This window comes from Parus major, chromosome 3 (genome assembly GCF_001522545.3).
Source record: "Parus major isolate Abel chromosome 3, Parus_major1.1, whole genome shotgun sequence".
NCBI lineage: Eukaryota > Metazoa > Chordata > Aves > Passeriformes > Paridae > Parus > Parus major.
The window spans coordinates 43,155,143-43,181,283 of NC_031770.1; the positions used below are offsets into that span (position 1 = coordinate 43,155,143).

The window sequence follows — 26,141 nt, forward strand, 5'->3', positions numbered from 1 at the left end:
GGTAATATGAAAATTATGCACCACCACACCAACCAACCAACCAACCAACCTACCAACCTACCTACCCTACCTACCTACCTACCTATAAAGGTGCTGCCCTTCAGTTCAAGTTGGGAACTCAGGAAAAGAACACAGAAAGAATGGTTCTTGCTATTCATTCAGCACAACTCTAGATCTATGTTTTCATTTGTTGGTAAAGAGACTTATGACTGAGGGGAAAAAGAGTATCTTAATGAGCCTTAACTGTTTCCCCTCACATCCTTGTTTTCTTCCTCTCATGATCTCCCTAATTAAGAAAAGTACTTTTGTCACATAATCTCCCATTAACTCAACAAGTCAGATCAGTCAGCTCTCCTTTTGACACCAAAATGCTGAGGTGATCTTTAGATGTTTCTTTCCAAAATTTAATTTCCAACAACTAGACTTAATTTAAGGTTAACACTGATTTCCTCCCTTATGGAAAAGCAAAAATAATAAATGGAGAGAAGTTTCCTAGCACAAAAGAAGGTATTATCAAATTAAATTAAAAGGAAGGAGCCTTCCACCACCCCTGGGAACAGGACATTGCTGGTTCATGAACACATTACAGTGGCAAGGCTGAATACAAACCTGAGGGCTTGCAGAATGAGGGCCAACCTCTGACACAAGGTCATGAGGCAGAGATCCACTTTTTATTACATTTTAAATGTGAAATGCATTGCATTGCTAAATCTACTCACTTGGTGTTGATCCACTTGCTTCACTCATGAAAAATTTTTACTTGAAAAACATCTAAGCTACAAATGGACTCCAAATATCAGTCAGGCAGACAAATCACATATTATGAACAGTAAATAACAAGCTTTTCTTCTGGGAAGAAAACAAATCATCAGTTCCTGGCAAGGAGGAAAATCACTGTTTCCAGCAACCAAGACTTCAGAACAACAATCTAAACTGATGAATCAGAATTCGTAATGACACAAACAGAATTATACACAGCCCTCTACAAGGGTTTATAGGAGAAATTAAAGATAACTACATTACCAGTAACATGACAAATGCAGCTACGCTAAAAAACACATGATAAAAAAATGGTAACTAAAGAAAATTATAACCAAGAAGATGGTTTTATCATTTAAAAAAATGAATTTCATCCATCTGATTGCTCAAATTACATTTTTCCCAGTAATATTGAGCTGAATTGGCTATTCAGAACGTCAATACCATTAACTGCTAATGCTGAAATAGGGTTTTGTTTTTTCACATCAAGCAATACATGATTGAAAGCCATGCCAGAGCTTGTATAGATTTTAGCACAGGAGAGACTGTTTGTTTACTCTCTGTGACTTTCCTCTTTGTGGCAGAGCAAAAAACATAGGTGGCACTAGGAGGAATTTATTCAGCAAGCAAATTTCTTTACAATGTTCTTTTCTTGGTAGAAAGAGAAGAAATAGAAAAGTAACTATTGGAGGCTTAATTTTCTTGGGAAAATGTTATAATAAGTGCAGGGGTACAGGATGTCCTTTTTAACACCACAGGTGAGGAAGAGGATGGAACAAGAGAAATGTACAAACATTATTTTGATAGTAACACAAATATAAGTACACAGAGTATCAGATTAGTAGAATGGTGTCCAGTTTCTAGAACAGGGAAAGACATAAAAAGATTTACTGGCTGAAATCCAAAGCCAGAAAAATCTTACCAGAAAGAGAAATGCAAATTTTAAATGAAGGTAATAAACTACTGGGCTATTTTTTTGAAATGTGTTGGTAGATTCCTCAGCATCCCCTTGGACCCTCAAATGACCACAATGCATTAGACTTCACACAGAATAAATGTGTACTATTTCCTGGCATCTGATATAACACAGATATGAGTACATATCCATAATGGTCTCTGCTGACCCTGAATGATCAAAAGCTTTAATCCAAAGTGAATAACTATTTATGGCAGTTTTTTATGTAGCTTTCTGACAGCTTCATTTATGCTGATTAGTATTTTACTGGACAATAAAATCTAATTTGAAGTAATTTCAAGGTATCACTAGTGTGAATAAGGCTAGAAAAATTGGAAACTTCCTATTTTAGGACAATTAATTTTTGTAGTTATGCTGTCTCTCCATTTTTTCAGACTTAATAACTTTTGACAGTAATAACTAATTTAAAAAACAAATGGGATACTAAGTGTCTGAGAAATTAAATTCTTGAAGATGATAGACCAGGCATATAACTTACTTTTCCTCATTGTCTGCAAGAATTAATCTATTGACATATCCATGTCTGGAGACTTACTCCAGGAATTTGGTGTTTGATCTTGGCAAGAAACCAGTCATATTTCACAGATCTCCTAGATTTTATTAGAACTTATGGAAATAGATAATCTGAATGAAAAAGTTTGTTTGGGTTTCCACCAGGCCTTTGAAAGGCCACTCACCTAAGGCCTTTGAAGAGCCAAACTGCCATGGAATAATCTTACGATGGAAAAACAATTGCATAAAATACAAGAAAGAAAATGTAGGGGCAAATGGACATTTTTCATGATGATGAGGTTCATCACCATATGTCCCTCTGCACCCACACTAGAGGCTGTTTTAATCAACTTCATCACAAATTATACAGAGAAGAGTAGACAGCAAAGTCACAAAGATTGCAGCTGATGCTAAATTATTCAGAATAGAAGAAAAGCTGAATAGCAAATTACAGATTCACAGAATTGTTAAGGTTGGAACAAACATTTAAGGTCAAGTTCAACCATCAACCTAGCACCACCACCACGTTCACATTAAAACATGTCCTCCAATGCCATAACCATGTTTTTTGAATGTGATGACTCCACCACTTCCCTGGGCAGTCTGCTCCAATGCTTGACAACTCTTTTTGTGAAGAAATTTTTCCTAATAGGCAATGTAAACTTCCCTTAGTGCAGCTTGACGCAATTTCCTCCTGTTCTATCACTTGTTGCCTGGGAGAAGACACCAAGCCCCACCTGGCCATCCAGCCAAATCTTCCACCCACCAAAGAGTACACCCATCTACACACACCATGGGAAGCCACTTTCTCCATGAGAATGCTGTGGAAGACAGGATCAAAGGCTTTACTGAAGCCTAGGTAGACAACATCCACAGCCTCTCCCCCATCCAATAGGTGGGTCACCTGCTCACAAGAGTAGATCAGGTTGGCCAAGTAGGACCTGCCTTTCATAAACCCATGCTGGCTGGACCTGATCCTCTGGCTGTCCTGTTCATGTTGCATGAAATGGATCTGGATGAATCTATACTGTGTGTATATATGTGTGTGTGTGTATAAATATATAAATATTGCTGGTTTTAGGCAGGACAGGGTTAATTTTTGCAGCAGCCAAGAGGGATATGGTTGAGGGGTCATGACCAGGACCCTGATGTTATTCTATACCACCTTACCTCATTGCTGGCCACAGGAAAGGAACTCTCCTGTTCTTCTGGGGAGAAGAGGTTCCTTCCTGTTGAAAAAATGTGGTGGGGGAAGCTCTCCCATATTATTCATTGTCCTGGGGTCTGTGGTGAGCATTTCTGCATGTGAAGCATTCTCTCCTTCTGCATTCTTTTGTTATTGCTGCTGTTACTGTTAATTTTCTTATCTCACTGCTGTTTCCAGTAAAGTGTTCTTATCTCAGTGCATGACCTTTGTCTTTTGTGCCCCCAATCCTCACCTCCATCCTGCTGCAGCGAGAAGGTGAGGGGGACATGAGGGAGTGAGAGAGAGCAGCAGGGTGGTTTGGAGAGTCTCAGTGGGAGCAGTGAATTGGGGAGTGCCATTCCTAAGCCAGGACAATATACATAGAGTGTATGTAACAGAAAATGTGCACATTTTCTGTTAAAGGGCTTTCACACTGATCAGCCAGGGAGGGGAACAGGGTGAATCCACAGCTATTGTTTATGCTGTGCTTTCTGTTGTGTTGATCTGCATGGACAATCACTTGTGTATGTACTGGGTACCCTGTGTGTGGCTGTGTGTCTGCTGGGAATACGTGCTCAGTCTCACTTCAGGCTGAATGAGGAAATGTGGAGCTAGAGCAAACTTTCCTCTCACAAGCTACCAGACTCAGCAACCACTAACAGCCTACATGATCGTTCCAAATTTGCCCTCTTCCACAGAGGTGACAAAGACATGAAGGCCTTCCTTCCTGAAACATCCTTACACTTGTCCATCAGTGTACTGCAGGGCTCACCACCGCATCCTTTAGATATAAAAGCTGTTACCCAAAAAAGAGCATCTCTGAGGAGTAGAAATCTGAAAATTATATTCTTCTAAATACATATATATCTACAGCTTGTCAAATTGGCTTAGCTTTTCCTTGTATTCTCTCAGCCCCAGTGGGAGATTATTTGCTTCACTTTCTCATGATTTTTTGAATTCACTTCATCCTATGGTGTCTCTGAACTGTCTTGTAGGAACTACTGCCTAATGCACTCTTTAGTAAAGCAGTTTGTACTCTGTCAACTGTCACTCAAAGTAGTATAGAAATTCACTTATGTTCCTGCCTATTGAAATCAACAACCATGAGAATGACATTTGCTTAACAAAACTGTTACACCTTAAAAAACAGCAATGAAAAATTTAGCAATACAATTAAATTTACTTTTGCAATGTTCTCCCTTAATTACAGAGTATTCCATTGACATATGAAAGAATTCAGTTGAAATTTGAAATTTTCAGGTCAGTATCCCTGTCAAAATAACATTATCACAGTAAACCTGGTTTTATCATCCCATAACAAACCAAATTGCATTTTTTTCAAAGTGAATGCAACTTGCTATTTCTAGTAAAAATGGAAGAATACCATACAAAGTGTCGTGCAGTTTTAGGGAGACTTACCTTTTTCAAGAAGTAGGAGGTGGGAGACTAGAAGAGCAAACCAGCAAAATGTTTCATTGAGAATGGAAACAATGAAACCTGATTTCCTACAGATTTGTGCAATGGATTGAGTTTTACACAACTTCTCTCCTGCCTAATAAGGATCCTGTTTTATGCTGCGTAATTCATTAAAAGGGCCTTCTTCTTACATTCAGACATGTACATTTTAAAAAATGTACAGCAACTTACTGGATTTTTTTACATTTTCCCCTCTGTCTGCAATTGCCCAGAAGGCTCAACATGCTGTACTGGGAAAGACAGAGGACTACATTCTTTGAATGTTGGTTGCTCTCTGTTGCTTACAATAGTAAATTCAATTTCATAAACACTCCCAACAACCATACATTCATTTATAACATCTGATATATTTATTTCTATTATTTATTTCTATTTTCAGGAAATCCTTTCAGGAATTTCATCTGTTCTGGGAGACACAACCATTGATGGAAAGAACATAAAGGATTTCTACTGTACGATCCACACATAAAAAGATCTATAGGTAAATCTCGGATAGAAAGAGCACCACAGTTTTCATCTAGAGGAAGCTCTGCATGTAACTAATGGCTTATCTCTCTGGGAAGTTGAAGATTAAAGATGGTCAGGCTGTAGATGCTCAATGCTTTCTCTCAGACACCTGCTGATGCCATGATTGCTCCACAGGCCAAAGGAAAGTCAACTCTGAAATACCATCACTAATATGATTAGATGGCCAGTGGTATACAGCCAAACCCTCTATCTGAGCAGGAGAATTCTCTGCAGGGAAGAATAAGGAACTCTCTAACACAAAGTGTTATTTTTTTTTAAAGCATACTTCCCTATCTTGATGCAAGCAAAATGCTGTACCAACTTGAGCTACTGTGAATCAGGAAGACAAGTTCTATTAGAGAGAAAGAAAAGGGTTCCAACTTAACCATTCTCTCTTCTGTGAGGAGAAAAAGTCCAAAACCTAACACCAGATAAACCAAGGGCTGAAACTGTAACAAGGTACTGTGCCTACCTTGAGGCAGAGTGCTGAAATGTAAACTCCTGCCTACTGAAGCAGGTCAGAGATGGTAGATTACACTCTCATTCCTTCCAGCTTCTACTCTAGGGAATACCATAAATATCATAAATGGCCTCTTTTCCTAGTCACTGGTCTGGAAATGTGCAGTTAATTAATTTTAGCCCATTCAACATAAAGGTCTAGGACTCTATCCAATTTTTTTTTTTTTGGTCAACATTCAGCAATAAATGCAGGCTTCCCCAGGCTTAGCTAACAGTTCATAGCAATGATTGGCAGATCCTTCCAAGGTCTCCACAGATCACCCAGAATCACAGCCTGCCCCTGGAACTGCACAGGGGGTCTTTTTGTAAATACTTCTTTCATGGCCTTGCCCAATCACACAATTTAATTCAGCATGAATTGAATTTTACTCACCCTCGAGTATAGGCACTTGGTTAGGAAAATATTTTGAACTGGGACCTTTTTAGGAATAAATTACTACTAATTAAGTTACTGGAAGAGGAAAAGCTGGGTTCTTCTCTCCTCATCCTGGAAGGAATAAAACCCACTTACCTATTTTTTTTAGAGTTATCTACACTGCTAGGGTATGTGCCCTTTCTACTTATTTCAGCTAATCATCTCCAAGCAAGAATGCAAAAATCCCAGGATCAGGAAAGCACACAGGCTGACTCCAAACACTGCTGGTTCCAGCACACAGCTACAGAGAAGGCAACTTGTGCCCTGCAACTCGTGCTTCTTGAACAACCTACATCTTCTATGCAGCCACTGATTATAGAATAAATATATCAAAGGGAACAAACTTAAATAGTAAATCTTGGATAAAATCTGCATAAAAATTCCAGTTAATGTAGCAAACATAAAGTCCTCTTAACAGCAAAACTACAAAACCACAACTGGCATAACTACTTCATGGCTTTCATGCTTTTAAATGACTTCAACCTAGGCAGACCATTCAGAAAGAGAAAACATTTTATAGTAGAAATTACAATGGAAACCAAAGTGAAATTCTAATTAATTTAAGCCCTGGTGCTGGAACTACTTTGCTTACACATCTCTTTGCAAGAGAAAGGTCTTAACTGCACAGTGAAATAACTCTGAGAGTCCTGTAATCTGAAAATGGAATGAAAGAGTTCTTAGAATACCAGAAAACAAGGGTTCTGTCAAACAGTAGTGGTAGCCTTAAAATTCTCCACACGCACCTCTGAAAAAGAAAGGGTTGATTTGTAAAACCTAGTAAAACTCCACATGGAACAAAACAACATTGTCTGGGTCTCTTTATGTGGCCTGCCTGGGAGACCAGCCAACAGACTGGTTTAGTTTAAAATTATACACAAAGCCTACCTGTAAAATCAATCATGGTAAGCTCTGCACAGGAAGTTCGGGGCAAGGGTGAAGTGGCCAGTTGTCAAGTGTTGTTCTTGTGTTAATAGTCCATTCAAATATGCAGTTCTTCTCTGCAGTTCTCTCTTTATATTAAGGATGCCTGACAAACACCCACAAGAAGCTGTAAGTAAACATCACAATTCCACTGATCCTAAAAAGCCACCAGAACAAAGTACTGGAATGTAAACTATGAAAAAGCAGTTTTCATTTCAGATGACAAGGGAAACTGTCTTCTTGACCCTCCAACCTTCCAAGAGTCATGCCAGAGCTGTCAAGTTTTTTTTTTTAATTAAGTATTTAAACATAAAACATGTTACACGTGTAGTCATTCCTTCTAAGATATAAAAGAATGAATCAATGCTATCTTCACAATGAAGAGTGACCATGTGTGATGTAAACATCCAAAATATTTTATTCAATTTATGTAAATACCCATCTACTGTGAAGTGCACTCTGCCTGCTGATGTGCACATTTCATCACATTGATGTGACAAGGATACTCATTATCTTTATGAAAATGATGAATAACCTTTAACTCCTTGAGAAATTACTGAAAATGAAAGCCTGACAAAGATGGGCTGAAGTGATCCGTTCTAGTGAGGCAAACAGAAATTGGAATGTATCCCTTCCATAGCCCAGTATTTTTGGGTAACCATTTAGGTGCTTATGGCCAGACAGGAATCAGTATTTCTTGGTGTCCAGGCATCACTTTACCCTGACAGAAGCCTGTGCATCACAGTCCTCAAGACAAAAATCCTTTTCCTTGCTCCCTTACTGCTCTCCATCAGGAAAGTCTAAACAAATAAGGAGGCCACATGCATATGGCATTTTGGGATGCAGATGTCTATCAGCATATTTGTTAAATCTGCCAGACCTTTCTCAATTTGCTTAGGTTTTTAACAATTCCCTGGTTGTATATCAACCCCCTTAGTTGCATTTGCTTTCTGCATCGAGGTATCAGACAAACCATCTTTTAATTTGCTTGTTTGCTACACCCTGGAATACATTGCTTACTTGAAACAGGTAAAAAGCTCTAGGGAGAGTTTATTATTATATCTCTGCATTTGTAGACTCCATCTGGAGAACTGTGTACAGTTCTGGTGTCCCCACCATAAGAACATAGAAGTGTTGGAGAAAGTCCAGAAGAGGCCACAAAGTTAGTAAAGTGACTGGAGCATCTTCCCTGTTGAGGCAGGCTGAAAAGGTTGTCTGCTCAGCCTGGAGAAATTTGTGTGGAGACCTTCAGCAACCTTCCAGGATCTGAAGGGGGATACAGTGATGCCAGAGAGGGACTTTCGTCAGGAACGTAGTGATAAGGACAAGGAGTAATAGGTATCAACTGAACAAGTTTAAAACAAGTTTAGGTTTGATATTAGAAAGAATTGTTTCACTGTGAGGGTGGTGAGTCACTGGAACAGGTTGCTCAGGATGGCTGTGGATGTCCCAGCTCTGGCAGTGTTCAGGGCCAGGCTGGATGAGCCCTTGAGCAACCTGGTCTAGTGGGAGGTGTCCCTGTCGCAGGCTTGGGACTGATCTTTAAGCTCTATTCCCACACTTTAACATTCTATTATTGTATTAACATACTCAGACATATGACAGGTTAAGCTAACTGGATAAAAAAAGACGCTGGCCCTCAACTAGGAAACCAATCGCTTCTCATCCCTCTTCCCTAACCTTAAGACGGGTCCATCCTCTGGTAAACACCACGGCAGCAGTCTCCGCCTGGCCCCGCCTCCGAGGCGGCCTCAGGCCGGGCAGGGCCCGCCGCGCCCGAGGCCTCGGGGGGCAGGGCCCGCTCGGGAAGGAGCGGGAGCGGGGCCGTGCCGGGGGCGGAGCGGGAGTGGGAGCGGGCCGGGGGCGGAGCGCGGCCCCGTCATGTCCAAGCACGTGTTTCTTACGGGACCCCCAGGTAATGGGGGCGGGAGGAGGCCGGGGAGCCGGGCAGGGGCGGTTGCGCGGCCGAGGGGATGCCCTGAGATACGGCCTGGCCTAGCCTGGCTTGGCCCGGCCCGGCCCGGCCCGGCCCGGCCCGGCCCGGCCCGTGAGGCGCTTAGAGCCAGAGGAAGGCAGCTGCTGCCGGGCCCCGGGCTCGAAGGAAGCCCCGGGAGCGCCTCCAGCTGCAGCTGGGCCCGGCTGAGATCCCAGAGCTTCTCCCCCTCGTATCGAGGTCAGAGCTGTTGCACTACTTTGTTTGTTCCAGGTGAAATGCCACTTTACCTCTCCATCCAGTCCTCCAAAGCATGAACTTTTCCTGGTGCTTCTGCCCTGGACTTAAGTGTTGGGGGAGAAAAAAAAAACCCAAACACTTCCTGGACAACTAATCCTGCTACAATATAAACTGCAGCGATAAAGATAAATAATTTCTTAGGGCTCATCTTTCCCGTAAGTTAATTGTAGTGATTTAGCACTTCCAGCCTCAGTGAAGTGCAGGTGTAGGTAATAACTGGATGGGCAGGCCTTGATTGAAGCAGTGGAGTAATTTGTCATGGTAAGGGAATCTGATTATTGTGGAGGCTGAGTGGGACATAGTATGAGGGTCAGACTCTGCAGTTGATAAAGACATTACCCAGTTATTATGATTGCATTGCTTTCCTTTGTGGTGTGAGAGTAAAGCAGTGGGCCTAATTCTCCTTCTTGTGAACCTCTTGCAGATGCCTGTCTTGACTGGAATTAATTTGAAATGCTGCTGTTAGGCTGAGATAGGAATACATTCCACCCACTTCACAGTGGTTTTCCAACCACTTGAATAAAGGCAACCTTTCAGGAGATGCACAGGTTAGGACTGCTTAGGTCTTATCTTTCTTCATTTATCTGAAATTTGATGTACTGTTTTGATGAGCTAAATGTCTAACTTCAAGCTTTCTTAAACTTAGTTTGAATTACTCTAGCTTGTTTGGCAGTTTACTGCATGAATGTAAACAGAGATAGCAAATCCACTTAGCAAAATTAGTATAAATTCACTTACAGGCTACAAGGCCTTGAAAAGATGTTAGATACTGAAGGTGCCACATTTGGCACTTTTTTGTTATTCAACTTCCAGGAAGCCCCCTTCTTCAAATTTGGAAAGTTTGTTTAAGCATTTGACTAAATGCTTTTGAAGCTACAGAGTATTTTGTCATTAGTATTGACTATTGGGAAAACAGTTCCTAAATCTGCTTAAAGTCTAAGTTAGAAGTTTGGTGTGTGCATGTTGAAATTATTTCCATGGGCATCTTTAGGCATCTCACATTTAGGCATCTCTTTGTCCCTCACCTTCAGGAACTGGAAGGTTTATTCTGCAGGATTATTTTCTATCATCTGAATTTTTTAGAGCAGTGATTAAAAATGAATTGATAACACTAAATTTTGTGAGAAGCAATAAAGGTGATCGCTGAGAGATATACTTGTACAGTGGCACAGGGGGATGTCTGGAACATGGCCAGTGTTCACATTGTAAAAGGTGCATCAAACTGTGAGGAGATATCAGGTGGTGAGGGTTTTAAGGACCTGTCTTAGAGTAAGAAAATTAATTATAGAATCAGAAGATAATTCATGTACCAATGGGCTTGAGGTTTAAAGGAGTATCAGCTATGAGGCCAGACCACGTTGCTTAAGGCTTTATCCAGTCATGTCTTGAAGACATTAAAGTATGTGAAGATTGCACAGCCTCTCTGGGCCTCCTGATACATGGCTTCACTGGTCTCACAATAAACAAGCTTTTCTCTGTACCTAGACAAAATGTCCCTTGATTCAGTTATCAGAAGAAACATTCTTCAGTTGTTGGAACTTTGTAAGGACTTGGTATCTGAGGGACATTGAGTGTCATTCTGGTTTCTAGGACATCAGTGGAAGAAGTGTGTCATTCATGCCAGTTTAGGCATCTGGTAATAGCAGTGAACTTTGACGTTTTGATCTAAAAACAGGGTGAATTTAGCTCTGACCTTAAAAGTACTGAATATCAGTGGTAGAAAGGGAGATTCATCAGTCAGTCTTCCGGCAAGCTTGGATATCAGTTTTGTATCACCTTGCCTTGTGCTAAGTTTTGTGGCCTGCTCATGCATCATCTAAGCTAGCAAATTCATTGGTAGCCTGGGATATTTGTACCATTCTGTTGAGAAACTTTATAGTGTCAGTACAGGATGAACTTTAAAAGGTGCTTCTGTTCTTTCCTACCATGTAGAAAAAGTAATTTGCAACCTTCAAAAGTAATCAATGTTCCCGCTGAACTGAATCATTACTGCAGCTTTTAAAAAAATGGGCTTTTAGTGCAGAAGAAGATTAATGCTGTGTGCTTTTTTTCCCCTTCTTTATTTTTAGGGGTTGGAAAGACTACTTTGATCCAGAAAGTCACTCAAGCTCTAAAATCCTCAGGTGTTCCCATTGATGGATTTTACACACAGGAAGTTAGAGAAGGTGGCAGGAGAACAGGATTTGATGTTGTCACTCTGTCTGGAAACCGAGGACCTTTATCTAGAGTCAGGTACTAAAGTTTTAATAACTGTAAGCAGCTTATTGTTTTATGTGTCTGTTCCAGTCCTTTGGCATGCTAAATGCTCCTCCAGAAGGTGATTTCCAGCACACATGGCTTTTGTGGTCAAGTTCTTTGCTTGGTTTTTGTGTCCTGGCTGATATCTGTATAGTATATGTAGGCAGTGTCTCTGTTGCACAGTGAAGTATTGAAAATGTGCTGGGCAGGGGTGTTTTGTCTTGCTGGCTATTTTATACCAGATAGAGAAGGCACTACTGAGCTGTGCCTAGTGCTGTGAGGCCAAGTCCCTTTGGGATGCAGCTAAGTAGCTTATTGTGGGCAGGGAGGAAGATTTTTGTGTTTCCACTAGCTGATTTATGGAAACAGAAGGGGAAAATTAAAAGGGAAATTGCATATAGGATTGTTTTAAAGAACATTTGTCTGGTGTGCAAAACTTACCTGTGAATTTTAAGAAAAAAAGGGTTTCAGAGCCCCAGAGGGGGGGGGCTCTGAAGCGCAAAGTGCCTCACAGTCTCGCCCGATTCACTAGACTTAGATTTTCATACTTAGTGCAAAACTTAGTTTATGTCCAGTGTGACCTTAGCACTTCATTCACGCAGAGCTGATGTTAAAATAATTTTCACTCTTCTAATGGGAGAGCAGCTAGCACACTGTGGTACAGCACATGCAAAGTTAGTATTTTTCCAAGATTAAGGGTTTTGTAGCCCATACTGAGATGATACTGCTATGATGCTGTTTGTAGTGTCACATTACAAAATTCAAAGATCTGAACTGCAGACAAGAGTTTTGATTTCAGTGTAAATATACCTGCTGACTTTTAAATGCCATTGTCCTTCAATACACTGTTGAAATTTGAGTTTGCATAGTTGTGAAGGATGCATATTTATTATCTGACAACAAGCTATCTGCAGTATGACTTACTGTGTGGTTTAGAATTTCTTTCCCTTTTTAAGAAGAAGTTAAGGGGATTTGATTTATTTGGATAACTTCTTATAAACTCACTTGACTGCAATTAATTCTCACTGAACTCATTACTTTGAAGGAATTAATTATCTCTTTTTCAGTCCCAGTTCTGGCTCTTCTGCTTCAAGACGCGAATACCGGGTTGGACAATATGTTGTAGACCTTGTCTCATTTGAGCAGTTGGTTCTACCTATGCTGAGAAATGTGAGTATTCCATGAAAGCTGCTGGTAAATGTATGCTTCAGTGTTATTTGAAGGCCCTTCTACAGAGCTTAGTTTTTGATAGTAATTAATGGCCTGTTTCTTGGGTATTGCTAGTACTGATTGACTTTGGGGTCAGGAAGCTGGAGGAATCTGGCTTGTTCTCTTGTCATTATTATGGTGTTGGAGAGCTTGTAGTCCTGTGAACAGGACCTCCTTGATCTGAAGAGCCAGCAGGTAGGAAATTTCTTCCTATGTCACTGTCTCATACTGGAAATACACAAAGTGGCTTACCACAGAGAACTGGATGGAATCAGTGGGTCTAAGGAAAAGGATTTTGCTGCTGCTCCTCCTTACAGACTTTCTTTCCCCTCTTCCTCTGATTCCTGTCTTCTTACAGTTGAAGCATTTGTTTCTTGAATCCAGTGAGTGTTTTTTGATTACCATTGTATAAATACCTGCAGACTGATAATACCAGCCTGATTATTGGGGATTTAGCCTGCTGCACAGGGAGTGCTCTGGCTGTGACAAGACTTCCCACACAATCCTTTTGCTAATATTGTGTCACTGCTTTCTCTCTTCTCCTTCCTCTCTCTCACTCCAACCTTTCCCCTCTCCAAAATTAAACAAGAACAGATTTGATTTTGGCAATAACATACCGAAAACAGTGTGCAGCAGCTGCTGAACTGTACTACTAAAAAAATCCTGTTGTGATTTTTCTACACTGCCAATGCTCAAGGGGACAAGAAGAAGGGATTTTTTGGTGAACTTAAAACAAAAAATCCCAAAGAGGTGCAAAGAGCAAAAATGAGATCTTGTTTTTGTCAAAGAACATTGAAGTCTGAGAGTAGGAAAGCAGGGATGTTGAGGCAAGGGAGAGGGAAAATAATACAGGGACAATTTTTATATGTTAAATTTTACTGTAACTGTATTTATGATGTTAGCAAATAGATAGTTCATTAAAAATACTTAATTAGGCCAGTGGTGTACTTGAAATCCTTTTACCACTGAAATCCAGGAGAGATCTTCCTAGAAAAGTGTTAGCAGTGTTGAATTTTTTCCATTACTTACATAGCTTTCTGCAAGTACAAGAAGGTGAAGAGAAGAACTGGGCCCAGCAGAGTCACACAGTGCATGTGCCTGTGCTCATAGGAAATGCTGTTTATCTGTTTTGTGGGAATGTGGTCACACATGAAGATGGCCCAAAAGGGAAGAGGAGAGTGAGGAAGATCAGAGAACTGAAACAAGGAGAGACAAATGAAGACTGAGAGCAGGAGAGTCATAGGTATGCTCTGGTTTGATGAGAGAGCAGCGCAGAATGTGCACATGCCCATTTAGACTTGAGGACAAATTCACGTCTTACGGCTTTGTTCACTCCAGTGAGAATGGGAAAGATCCTGCAATGGAAGATCTCTGGGGTTCTGCAAACTTTATCAGGCAGGACTGATAATTTTCTCAGTTTTTTTTTCAAAACAAAATGCTCTCTTCCTCAATATGTGACCTAGTGACTAGTATTGGCTTTTTGGCTCACTGATCTATGAAAGGATTTTTAGATAAAACAGCTACTCAGTAGGGACTTAGCTTGAAAGGATTTTAGGATGCATGTTATACAGTTCTTTCACTTTCCCAGAAGCAAATAATTTGCCTTCACAAGGGGAGATGTTTTGCTATTTTTTCTCTTTTCTTCAGTTTCTGTGTAATATGACTTGTATTGGTACATATTCATGGACTTATATTGGTTTTGAATTGAGTTGATTTTCTCCTCATTTCTGTAAATAATGGAGTACAGCCTAGTCACTTTTGCCAAAATAGGGTAGGCAGTGCAGTTGAAGAGCTCCTCTGCTTTGTGAGCTGCCTTTTCCTCAGTGACAATTACCCTTGTTTTCTCCTGGACTTCCCTGCTGCTCCAACCACCTGCAGCACAGCACTGTTTGGCACAGCATTCGCTTCATGAAAAAAACAAACAAATGTGGTTAACTGTGTCTCTCCTACTATCCAGTGGCTAGGGCTATAGAATAAGGTATATCTCAATATGTATCTGTTCTAATGTGAGAGAGGCTTGCAGAAAACCTAGTTGTTATCCAGACAGCTTTGAGGACAGCCAGTAGCTCTGAGTGAAATGCTCCATCAGCCCAACTACAAGAGGAGAGACTTCCAAATCTAGATTTAATGGAGGTCTTCCTTTTTTAGATACCTGTTTTGTGTGACTACTGATCACATAATTAAATGTAATCACTAAATGCATAATTTAATGGGAAGAGTAGAGTTTTTAAAAATTGCTGACCCTCAGAATGATTGAGAGCTGCTTGTAGGCAAAGTGCAGTTCTTAGTTGTCAAGTAGCTCATATGTGGGACCATTGTGAGAATTTTGCTTCAAAGGAAATCTGATATTATGGATATTTCCTACTGTAGTTGGTGTTATACTGTATGTTTTTTTCCATCCTTCTGAAAATCCGTCCTAAAAAAGTAATTACAGATTTTTAAGTCTGTCATTTACCAGCAGTAGCTTTGACTTCCCACTTTCCTCAGTATTACAGTTTAATTTGTTTGTTTTGGAGGTGTTTCTTTTGTCAGCATAGAGATTACTTCTGTTGCTTGGTTCTAAGTTTTGCTGTTTACAGTCTCTTGATGCACTTTTCCGCAGGTAAATCAGGATGGTGACACAGAGAAAAGAATTTGTGTCATAGATGAGATTGGTAAAATGGAACTCTTCAGCCAGGCTTTCATTCAAGCTGTTCGTCAAACGCTGGCTGGCTCGGGGACTGTGGTGCTTGGAACTATTCCAATACCTAAGGGAAAGCCACTGGATCTTGTTGAAGAAATAAGAAGTAGGAAAGATGTTAGAGTGTTCAATGTGAGTAATATTTAATATTCTTAAAGAACCTTCTGTTCTAGGTTACTGGTTTATATTTGGCTCTTTTTAAAAACTGTTACTGCCAATTGATATCTGTGGGTAGCTTGCATTAAATAAGTTTTTTAGTTTCCATTTTATTCTTAATGGGCAGGTGTTCACCTTATTAAAAAAATCCCATTTGGCACTTACTGTAGCAGTCTCACACAGCTGGCTTTGCTTCTGAGGGGCTGCAGAAGTAATGTTATAGTTGTTTTAAAAGGTTTCTTTGCTGTAGTATTATTGCTGTATAGGTATTCATTATTCCTAAGAGTTAAATCTTTTAAGGTACAGTCAGATTTTTAAGCTTTTTTGATTTTTTTCCAGACTGGCTTGCAGAAATATTACCAGTAGTCATATTCAAGGAACAAATAAAAGGAAAAAAGGCAGCAGTAGAGTTTGCAGGAATGATTTATAGAAGAAGGACAGTTATAAATGGAGTGTACTTTCTCTGGAGTCAGTGAACCAATTTTGGAATTTGTTATGTTACTTTTACAGACATAATTTTCATATTATTAGGGCCTGAAAGTACATTCCTGATCAGTTACAGGGCGGTTCTCAAAAGCTTAACCACAGCAAAACACAGCCTATTCCTAGGAGTGCAGGTGTGAGGTTTCTGTAACCATCAGTAACTGTCCTTGATGCTTCACAAAAACAAAGGCACCTCTCACTCCTTTGATTTATGTTGGTTCCTATTCAAAGCTGGCTTAAAAACCTGCAGTGCTGAAAGTTCCTCAGCTTTCCTTTAACTGAGGGTCCCATCATCATCTTCAATTTCTGATTTTAAATTAAATGCTGATTTAATTAAATGCTAAAACAACAGTAGGAGAAAAGATGAGAGATGATTCCTTTCCTTGCATAAGCATTCAACTCCATTCCTTTCAGAGATAAACCTCCAGGATTTTCCACTACCAAGCTGATGTGTGTTTGTAGTCAGGCTGTTGAACAGAAATACATGTAGAGGTGAATTTTTTAGGAGTTGCTTTACAGGGGCAGGGCTGGGGAAGAGGGGATGGAGAAGCCGTGCTGGAAGAACCAGTCATTCAGTGCTTAAGGCTGGAGTCATGGCAGGACAGTGGTGTGTGCATTTGGTCCTCTCATGAGAGGAAACGGGACTAGAAGGCAGCATTTGGCTTTTCAAGGCAGTTTTTGAGGCTTCTACTGTCTCTTTTTATCAGGTCATATTTAGAGGGCATGGGCTACTCAGCCTTGGGTTTTCAGCTGTATCGGTCTGCTGATAAATCTTTCTCTCAACTACTGACTCCAGCCAGCAAAAGTCTTTCTGTAAATTTCAATGGAGCAGTGTTTTCTCTAGCTAAAAGATCTTTACTAGAACAATGACCCATCCTGTTCACACTGCTGAGATTAGGACATGCAGGTTTCTTTAATTAAATAGAGATCTCTGGTGAATCCATTAACCAGAAGTGTGGATGTGAAACGTGTGAAAGCCTGCAGTCATTTCTGGGTGTCACAGACCTGCTAAGCTGAAGTCTTGTGCAGGACAGCATCTGTCTTTCTTGCTCCAGTGACACACTACATGGTTTTTCCCAGCTGGTTAAAATGTGTGCATAAGCAGGGGTAGAACCTGCCTGTGGGGAATCAGAGGTGTTAGTAGCTGAAGTGGATACTGGGTCACCAGCTGTGTTCAAGGGCTGTGGCATGGGGAAACCTGGATTGCCCAAATAGCTCACAGCCAGTAATTTCTTACTAACTTGCATGGTGCCTGGAAGTGTACAGAAATAGGTAGCTACCTTCCAAAAGCATTCTGCCTGCTTTGTCACTTAATGTGGAGTTAGGCTGCATTCAGATAGCTGGTCTCAGTTTTTTCATCCTGCTCAGAGTGTCACAAGGACAGTTCTGATGAGAGAACAGCTGTTTGGTGTTTCACAGTCCCTCCCGTCTTGAAAGCATATTTTGTTGGCGTAAGTGGGCCCAGATGCCATAAAAGCAATTCACCATTTGGTCCCCAGTGTTTAATTTATTATGTTTAGGGCACTTAACGATAGGAGCTCTGATATTTAACACATTTGTTTCTGTTGTTGCCCAGTTCCATTTGCTGAGAACTAAACTTTCCAGTGAAACTACAGAGGCTCTTTTGGCACTGCCTGTGTCTGCATAGGTTTTGCAGACATGGTGACATGAATAGGATCATGTTTTCCTTAGCAGGTGGCAGATACTAATTTTCTCCCATTTTCCCATCTATTAATTTTGCTTGCATGAAACCCATTAGTGAAATATGATTGCATATGCCTGTTAAGAAAGAAAATAGTTTTCTTAAGAAAGAAAATGGATAGGGAGAAGGAAAGGTTCCTTTTGAACAGATTGGTTCATGTGTGGTTTCCCTGATGGTATTTTTAACAGTTAGAGGAAGAAAGCTTTTGTCCTCTGTAGTTGCCTGCTTGGAGTCTAGGTGGCAATTTCCTCCATTACATAAATGCTTAATATAAGCAGCATCTACAGTTATTTTCTACTCCTTTCTCAAAACACACCCATCTGTTTGTACATTCAGTACAGATACTGGGAGATTTGTTCTCTCTGGGAAAGCTGCCTGCGCAGAATGTCTCCAGATCTTAAGAGGAGACTTACATCTATCAAACAGCCTTTGTAAAACAGTTGTGAAAATTTCCTAGCACTTGGTGCTTTCTCTCTGCTGCTCTCACTGGACTGCTGGCATATACGTGTGGAAAAAGGATAGATAAAATGTAGAATTGTTTTTGTTGGCTGTGAGACAGTGGGAAAAGCTATTAAATGTGCAGAAGGTCCTCTGAAAGTCAGGATATCAGTACACTTGCTGTGAGAGTTAGAGTTTGGCTCATCTGTGCTGCGTATTGTTTACCTTGGGGTCCCAATAGCCTTAGTGAAGAGCATTCTTTGTTGTCTTGCTCTCTTTGTTTTTGTGGGGTTTTCTGTTTATCTTGTAAAGCTTGGACTGATTCTCAATAAAAACAGTGACATTTTCAGATAGATCTTCCTTTTCATTGCTCTCCCCCCGCTTTCTTTTTCAGCGTCACTTTTTCATTAGTCCCGTGTTGATCTGCTGTCTTGAATTCAGTGGTAGGTGAGACCACTGTCTCTAGGTTTTACAGTGTTGGTTTTCAGCTCTTGGATAGGATGTGTGTGACTGTAAATAGTGGTAAGCTCCTAGGGTCAAATTCCTCAGAACTGTCAGCTATTCAACAACAATAACAACAATAATAGTAGTAATACTTTCTCCTGTTCATTGTTGACTGTACCACTGGAAGGGATACAAACTCTTGTGCTCACATCCTAAATGCAGATATAGGGAGTGCAATGGAACCTTGGTAGAGAGTTTTATGCTGTGCATGGTGTTGAGTCTCTTTCCTCGTCAAACAGCTTTTCTACTACTTTGTATGAATGTCCTTAGTTATTTTTTCAGCTCATGTATCTTTGTCTGATTTCTTCCTGCCCTCTCTGCAGGGATCTGAACAGTGGGGAAAATTTCTTAGACTTTTAAAATGAAGCTTTTGCTGATGCTTCACAGTTGCTTGTTACTGCTTTACAACCCCAGTCACCTCCCTGGGTTTTGTTTGAGTGAGTAATGCATGGCACTGTGGGTCACGGGGCTCTGGATCAGGACCCAGTCTGTCAGGAAGGGATAATTTACACATACACAGAGCCCCCAGGTCTGTGTCTCTGGGAGCTGAGCTGACTAGTAAGCACCAGCACTTGCTTGGCAGTTTACAGTCATCTGTATTCACATATGCTGGACTTTAAATCCCAGCATTCGCATGGACTGGTCAGCCAAAGGCATATCTCAGTGTGCTACAGAACACCCCAGGTTTCTCAAATAGTTTTATTTCTTTTCCACAGTGTTTCTCTCTTGTAGCAATAAGGTTTCTCAGAGTACAGAGTTATTCTGCTAAGACTGTTATATATTTTGCTTTGCAGATGTTTTTGACTAGGTCTGTCATCTTAATAAATACAACCCTTTCAAGTAATGAAGGCATAAGAACTCCACTTTATAGTAGGAAAGTTAAATTTGGTAGTTGAAAAGGATTTCTAGTAATGACAAAAGTACATGCTGGTTTTTTGAGTGATTCTTGTTAGTTACTCAAGCCCTGAATAATACTGCAAAATACCATGGGTAATTAAATCAAAAGATCACTAAATATTCAATTGCGGCTTTTGTGGGTTTAGCATACTGTGTTCTCAGTAGCAGAAGAAGGCAGGTGTTTGACACTCCACATTCCTGTACTGTAAAAGAAATTCATTGGAATTTCTGCTTTGATTGTTTTTGAAGTAAACAGTGGTGTAGAAGGTATTAATGAAATTACATCAGTTTTAATTTCTCTTTCTCTAGGTTAGTAAGGAAAACAGAAACAGCATTTTGCAAGACATCTTGGCAGCTGTGGAATCCTGCAGAAAATGAAGACCTTTTCTGTCCTGTAAACACTAAACCTTTCATTTCAACAAAACATTAGAACATTTTGTGGATGGTTTAGAGTCTGTCCTTCCTGCTTTAGCCCCCCCCAGGGGCTTTACTGGAGCCTTCAGGGTAAGCAGGGTAAAGCTGGTAATAAAATGGGATAGGAGGATTGTAATTAATTCAGTTCACTGAATTAAAAAAAATTGAACAGATGTGTTGTTAACATCCAGTTCTAATCTGGGTATTTGGAAGTTAGGTGGTCAACTCGGATCTGAGTTACTTCATGTGAAAACAATTAACTGTAAAATCTGTTTGAGATCTTAGTCTTTTTGAGTGTGTTTGGACTGTACAGCCTACAGGTCAATTCAATATCTGCAACATAGCCCTTATACAACAGAGCAGAACCTTGTCCAAAATGTATATGAGTCCTGCCTGGTTTATGTAGGAATATTTAGCTGTTGGTGACCTAGCTTAAGTGTGTTTGAGTGTGTTTCAGCATGGGTGCAGACAAATCAGCAGGTAGAGGGAATAAGCAGATGTGCTCTCCTCCTACCCCTAAGCACCCCTGTCTGCAGTTGCAGTGTGAGATGGGTTATCCAGAGTTTCATGGAAACTTCCTGTGGTCATGAGTGATATTTACAGATTTCAATTTTGGGAGGAAAAATAGCCAAATCTACCCTCTCTTACATGGCCCAGACACTAATTGATAAGAGGAGTGCATTTTGAATTAATTTTCAATTTTCTGGTGGCAATCCTGTCTCACTCCCCCTTACAAATAATAAATATAAAAATCTTCCAGTCCATGAAGTTCATCAAATCTTGTGTTTTTTTGTGATTGACTTAATACTGAATTTGTCTATTTTAATTTTACAATCTGTTATGTTTATTGATACTTAATGTTTGTTTGGGTCTTTTTCCTTGTTCAATTCTGTACATGATTAATGGTGAAGTAAGAAGTGTTTGAGAGTTTTAGACAATTGCTTCCCTGTGAGGAGTGCAAATCTGTTCAGCAAAAGTGCTGCCAGTTAATCAGTTTTGCATGTTGTGAAAACAGAATTCCCTCCCAGGTGCACACCGTTCACTGTAAAATCTACGGTCATCTCTGGATGAAGAAAGTTGCTAAAAATTCAGTTGTTTCTTAACTTTTTTTTCTGTTCAGTTCAATGACTGTTAAAATGAGCAAACTATATAAAGGCATCTTCAAGTATCATTTTATTGATTTATTTCTTAAACTGAAAAATGATTGTAAAAGTGACACCCAGAGTTGTATAGGGCTGGCTGGGGACAGGTATTTTTACACACACCTGCAAACACCTCCTGGGAGCATGAAGAAAATGTCCTTTTTCTCTCCTGTATGCCAAACAGGTGTCTGGTACAAGCATTGCACCTCCACAGGTGGTAGGAGGTGCATGCCCTGTTAAAGGATGCCATGGACTCATTCCCTCACTGCCTTGTTAGGACTATCTGTCTGTCCAAATCCATTTGGATGGTAGTACTGTCTTCATCATATTTGGGAGAAAGAAAACTCCTCTTAGAGTTTCCACTTGACAATGTACAGCTCCTGTCTGCTTTTTGCAAAATAAGGTTGTGTCCTAAAGACACACTAATCCCTTAACTACTTTAGGCATTCTACTCAGACAAAATATCTTTTTAGATGTGGAGTACTTGGGACCAAAGAAAACTTTGTTAGGGCTGTATGCCATAGGTTTTTGAACAGAGACCTCTCTGCATCTAAGTGTTGGGTGCCTTCCTGTTCCAGTGTTAAGTCTCTTAAGCTGTAAAATAGGCTGCAAAAGAATAGCCTTCAATGATTAAAGAGCTACCCAAAATCTAGCACAGTTTTAGTGGGACTGCTGTCGAGTCTTAAATGAGGACTGACCTTTATAGCTAAATAAAAATTGGGGAGATTTGACACTTCTCTAGTAGAGGCCAAGGACGGTAGTTCTGTTAGGAGTCAGTCTTCTGAATTCTGGTTCAGCCAGTATTGCTGAGAGATCACTTGAAGTGGTGTTTATTCCTCATAAAATTAGATATATTACCCTGCATGTAGTGCCATGATGCCTACTGTAGTCCCATCATTTAGTAGAATGTGGGGGAAAAAGTCCCAGAACAATTACAAGAAGTTTGGGGAACTTTAGATCAGTGCTTATAATATTTTTAATCCATTGTCTCATGGTTCAAGGAAGACCTTTTGTACCATGGTTAGATAGCCAGTAGAAAATGCAGGTGGATTTTTCCTTCTCTGGAGCTGTGAGTGAAATATCAGCCCTTTTAAACTAATGCATATTTTTGCTACTGCCATCAGTGTTTCTTGTTTCCTGCTACCTGTCTCAAGACTGGTGAGTGTCATTAATTAGTGGTCCTTTTTTTAAGCCTTTTTTCTCTTTGAGATAGAGTGCTTTTCTATAGAAATAAAGAGAGATTCTGTGATCTGTGTTCAGCAGGAGAATGTAGATGACCTTAACAGTCATGTCTGGCCTTTAAATCTCAGATGGTCCTGAAGATACAATTTGCCTGCATCCAATATTACATTGAGTGAGTGAGAAAGTTGTATTTCCAACTGCATGTAAGTTTTTATGACAACCTGTGTTTACTTTAAAGGTAAAAATTTATTGTCTGGTCTTGCACTAGTGAAATACTTGCAAGGCCTTGAGAGCACTCTAACAGCAAATGGAGCGTTCACAATTCCCCTGGTGGGCCAGTTTTATTAATAGAATACATTTGGTGGAAAGCACCTCCAATGTACCAGCTAGATTCCAGATGACAACATTAGTGCACCTGCAGGTTTTAATTGGTACAAAAAAGGGGAGAATGTGAGGTACCAATTACTGTCTCAAATCCTGAGAATCAAGGACATTTTTGGCAACAAGTCTTGTAATTCCAGCGTAAAATTGCACACAGCATGGAATAAACAGGGCCTGCATTATTTATTATGCATTAAGCAATTTTTGACTCTTAAAACTGAGTGAGAGAGGTGAATCTTTCATACTGGACCTGCTGCAAAGTTAATTACAAGTAATATGTCTGTGTTGCAGATTTAAGGATGTACCAGCACTAGTGAAACCTGGTAATTAAATCCCAGCTCCTAATCCAGGGACTAATCTGAATATGGCAATAACTGGGTGTTTTTAAAAAATGCATTGAAGAGAAGATGGTTATTACATGCTGGAGAATCTCACTGGTAATTCTAATCTTTTATAATGAGCTGCACAAAATTCAGTTAATCTTTAACTTAAATTTCCTAGTAAGAGAAAAGACATCAGTTGGTGGGCTGGAGACAAATGCAGATGACTTCTCTTGCCTTATTCTAATAAACAGTTTTTATAAAAAGCTGTGAATGACATCACAGAGTCCTAAGAACTTAATAGTATCAGAACATCATTCATAGATATTGAAACTATCTGGTCATCATGTCAATGGAAAAAGATTACCATGGGTAAGTCCTTTTCATTGAGATTTGTCTTCAGTGAAGTGAGTACCAAGGTTTTCTGCCTATGGGAATGAGGTGAGACTTTGCAACAAGAACTTCAGTTTCTCACAGAGAAGTGGCATGACACTACAAAATGGAGGGAAGAGCCAGCACCTCTGGTTTTTATTTTTGGATGAACAGGAATGAACTTTGCAGACTATGTCCATCACTGGTTTCTACTTGTTTGCTGTGGTGGGAAACAGCTGGGCTGAAGGCCAGGCTGGGGCTTGCCAGTGTTCCTGGTGGATACGAGCAGTTCAGCAGCCTGTGCTTGGCTTTAGTAAAAAGTTACAGAAACTCTTTTTGCCAGATCTCCAGGCCATGATTCACCATTACAAGTGTAGCAACTGGCTTTTACTATATGATGTAAACAAGAGGCTATTTGGGAAAGGAAACTTTAGGAAAACAAAGTGTGAGGGGGGTAAGTATCCCAAGCTCAGTGCAAAGGCTGAAGTACTGTGTTTGTGTTTACCATATTATCCTCTCTCCTGTATCCTGCTGTATTGTTTGTATTCCTCTCTGGTTGCTGAGACAGTGTGGATAAAATCACTCCTAGTGTTCCTTTTCAGCATCGGTGATGTTATCTGAGGTTAAGCTAGGGGGAGGCAGAGAAGGCCTCCATCTCTTCATCCATTCTGACTTTTCTATGAAAGAACTGCATGTACAAATGATCTTGTAGATTGAGAACTTGATTTCCTCAAAGGATGCATTCAGCTTGCTAACAAGATGGGAGCATCACTATTTTCATGTTGTAAAGACAAAAACATTTTGGACTGGCTGAATAAGTAAGTGGCCTTCACAGCTTAGCATAAGCTGAGAAATCAAGCATAGCACCTGATGCAAAAAACCCTGATGGAACTCTTGATAAAAGATCCTTACGTGGGGGTGCTGCCATCCTTCCTGCATCACAACTGTAGCAAGAGATCAGACATGCAGGCAAACTGTTAAGCCTGAGCAACTTTAGGGCCAAGTTTTGACAGTGTTCAGCATTGTGAAACCCATCAACAGGGTCACAGATGACATAAAAGCAATGAAAATCACATATGCCTTTAATTTAAAGGCCAAAACCTGCCCCTGAAGTGGCATACTTCCATCTTGCAACTGAGGCATCTGTGTGAGGTTAAATATCAAGCTGTTTTTCAGGAATTAAAGGTATGACTTAAAGCCTTCATGTGCATGTAAGCACTGGTGTGGAGAGCTCATGTGCCTTTTGGTGTTATGCAGAGCTTTTTGGAGCAAAAAACTGTTCAAATTTACTGTTCAAATTAGGCCTTGTGTAAAGATTAGGTTCCTATTTATTAGCTTGGTGTGCATCGGAGCCCTAAATGCACCTTCACAAGCAGAGTTAACTGGGTGTATCTCTATCTTACGCAGAAATGGGGGGAGGCTAAGAAGTGTTTAATTGATACAACCTCATGCCTAGTTGCAGGTTTCATTTCTAACCATTATGTCAGATTATTCTGTAGGATTGGCTCATATTTAAAACTGCTGCATATAGCAGTAGTCTTATTGCTATAACATCAGACTATCTCCAAAATTACAGAGGAATGTAACATGGGAGAGTTTGTGGTCATTTTTATTATTTTTTTTCTGTGTTACGTTTGTCTGTGGTCACTTTTGGGTTTTTTCAGCCCACTATGCTACAATAGCAACTTCAAGGTAAAATAAAAACTGTGTAAGACATGTCTACAAAAAAAGAACCAATTTTTGAATCTTACCTTGATTCCTGTTTTGCTGTGCTTGCTTGCTGTGACTGCACAAAGGCGTTAGAACCTGCCCTTTCCAGCAGCCACCCTGTGCAGCAGGAGTCTGGACTTCATGGCACATCTGCTGTTCCCAAGGAGTTATGCTCCAGGGGAAAGTGCCTTGGACTAAGTCAGGAACTGTAAGGTGACTGCATTACTTTAGGATGCAGAACCAGAGGCCATAGAGATGGTGAAGTCTTGCAGAAGATGTGGTGCTGGGGGAAGGTGCTGTCACTGGGGCCTCTGTGCTAAGCAAATACCGCTTGCTGCTGAAGGAATTTGTGCAGTCATTCCCCAGTCTGGTTTAGTATGCTTGCTTGAATTGGATACACAGAATAATTTAGGTTGATTTGGACTACTAGAATTACTTACTTTCGATGGAAATTGATTCAAACTTAAAGATGTGAAAATTGGAGGCCTAATTGATGCTAGGTGAATAAGGGAAAATTCTTGTTGCTTTCCCGAGCCACCTGTATGCCCTGCCTCCATGCAGGAAGACAAAGCAGTTATGGTTTACCCTGTGGACTGTCATGCAAAAGCCCCCAAAGCAGAAAAGGGGCTGGTGGCTGTTAGTTGGAGTCTTAACTGTATAACCTCCATCCTTCATTTGAAGGATGCTTTGAAGTGCTTCATAATGAAGCACTTGAACAGTGAACATGTGAACCATGAACAGTGTGGTGGGACAAGTCATCATCTGCCAGAACTGGTCAGAAGGGAGCAGCTGAATTCAATTTCCTCTTCCACATCTCACCTGGATGCTA

At 40.3% G+C, this 26,141-nt stretch overlaps 1 protein-coding gene across 2 annotated transcripts; it reads left to right on the forward strand.

Annotated features, from left to right (window-relative positions):
• The first annotated feature begins 9,059 nt into the window (after positions 1 to 9,059).
• NTPCR (nucleoside-triphosphatase, cancer-related) lies at positions 9,060 to 21,376 on the forward strand. Of its 2 annotated transcripts, XM_015621575.2 has the most exons (5): positions 9,061 to 9,166; positions 11,554 to 11,716; positions 12,790 to 12,892; positions 15,534 to 15,743; positions 20,101 to 21,376. In XM_015621575.2, exons 1-5 carry the CDS (start codon positions 9,133 to 9,135, stop codon positions 20,167 to 20,169), a joined length of 579 nt encoding a protein of 192 aa, XP_015477061.1. In that variant the 5' UTR covers positions 9,061 to 9,132; the 3' UTR covers positions 20,170 to 21,376. The 2 variants fall into 2 exon arrangements, with proteins under 2 accessions (XP_018861596.1, XP_015477061.1); XM_019006051.2 differs by lacking the exon at positions 15,534 to 15,743 and having other exon boundaries at positions 9,060 to 9,166.
• The last annotated feature ends 4,765 nt before the right edge of the window (positions 21,377 to 26,141 follow it).

Bases quoted from the DNA above. Each gene is read 5' to 3' on its own strand.
- NTPCR (XM_015621575.2), top strand. From the start codon at position 9,133: ATGTCCAAGCACGTGTTTCTTACGGGACCCCCAG. The intron at 9,167-11,553 runs GTAATGGGGGCG...CTTTATTTTTAG, and splicing joins GTTTCTTACGGGACCCCCAG to GGGTTGGAAAGACTACTTTG. The intron at 12,893-15,533 runs GTGAGTATTCCA...ACTTTTCCGCAG, and splicing joins TTCTACCTATGCTGAGAAAT to GTAAATCAGGATGGTGACAC.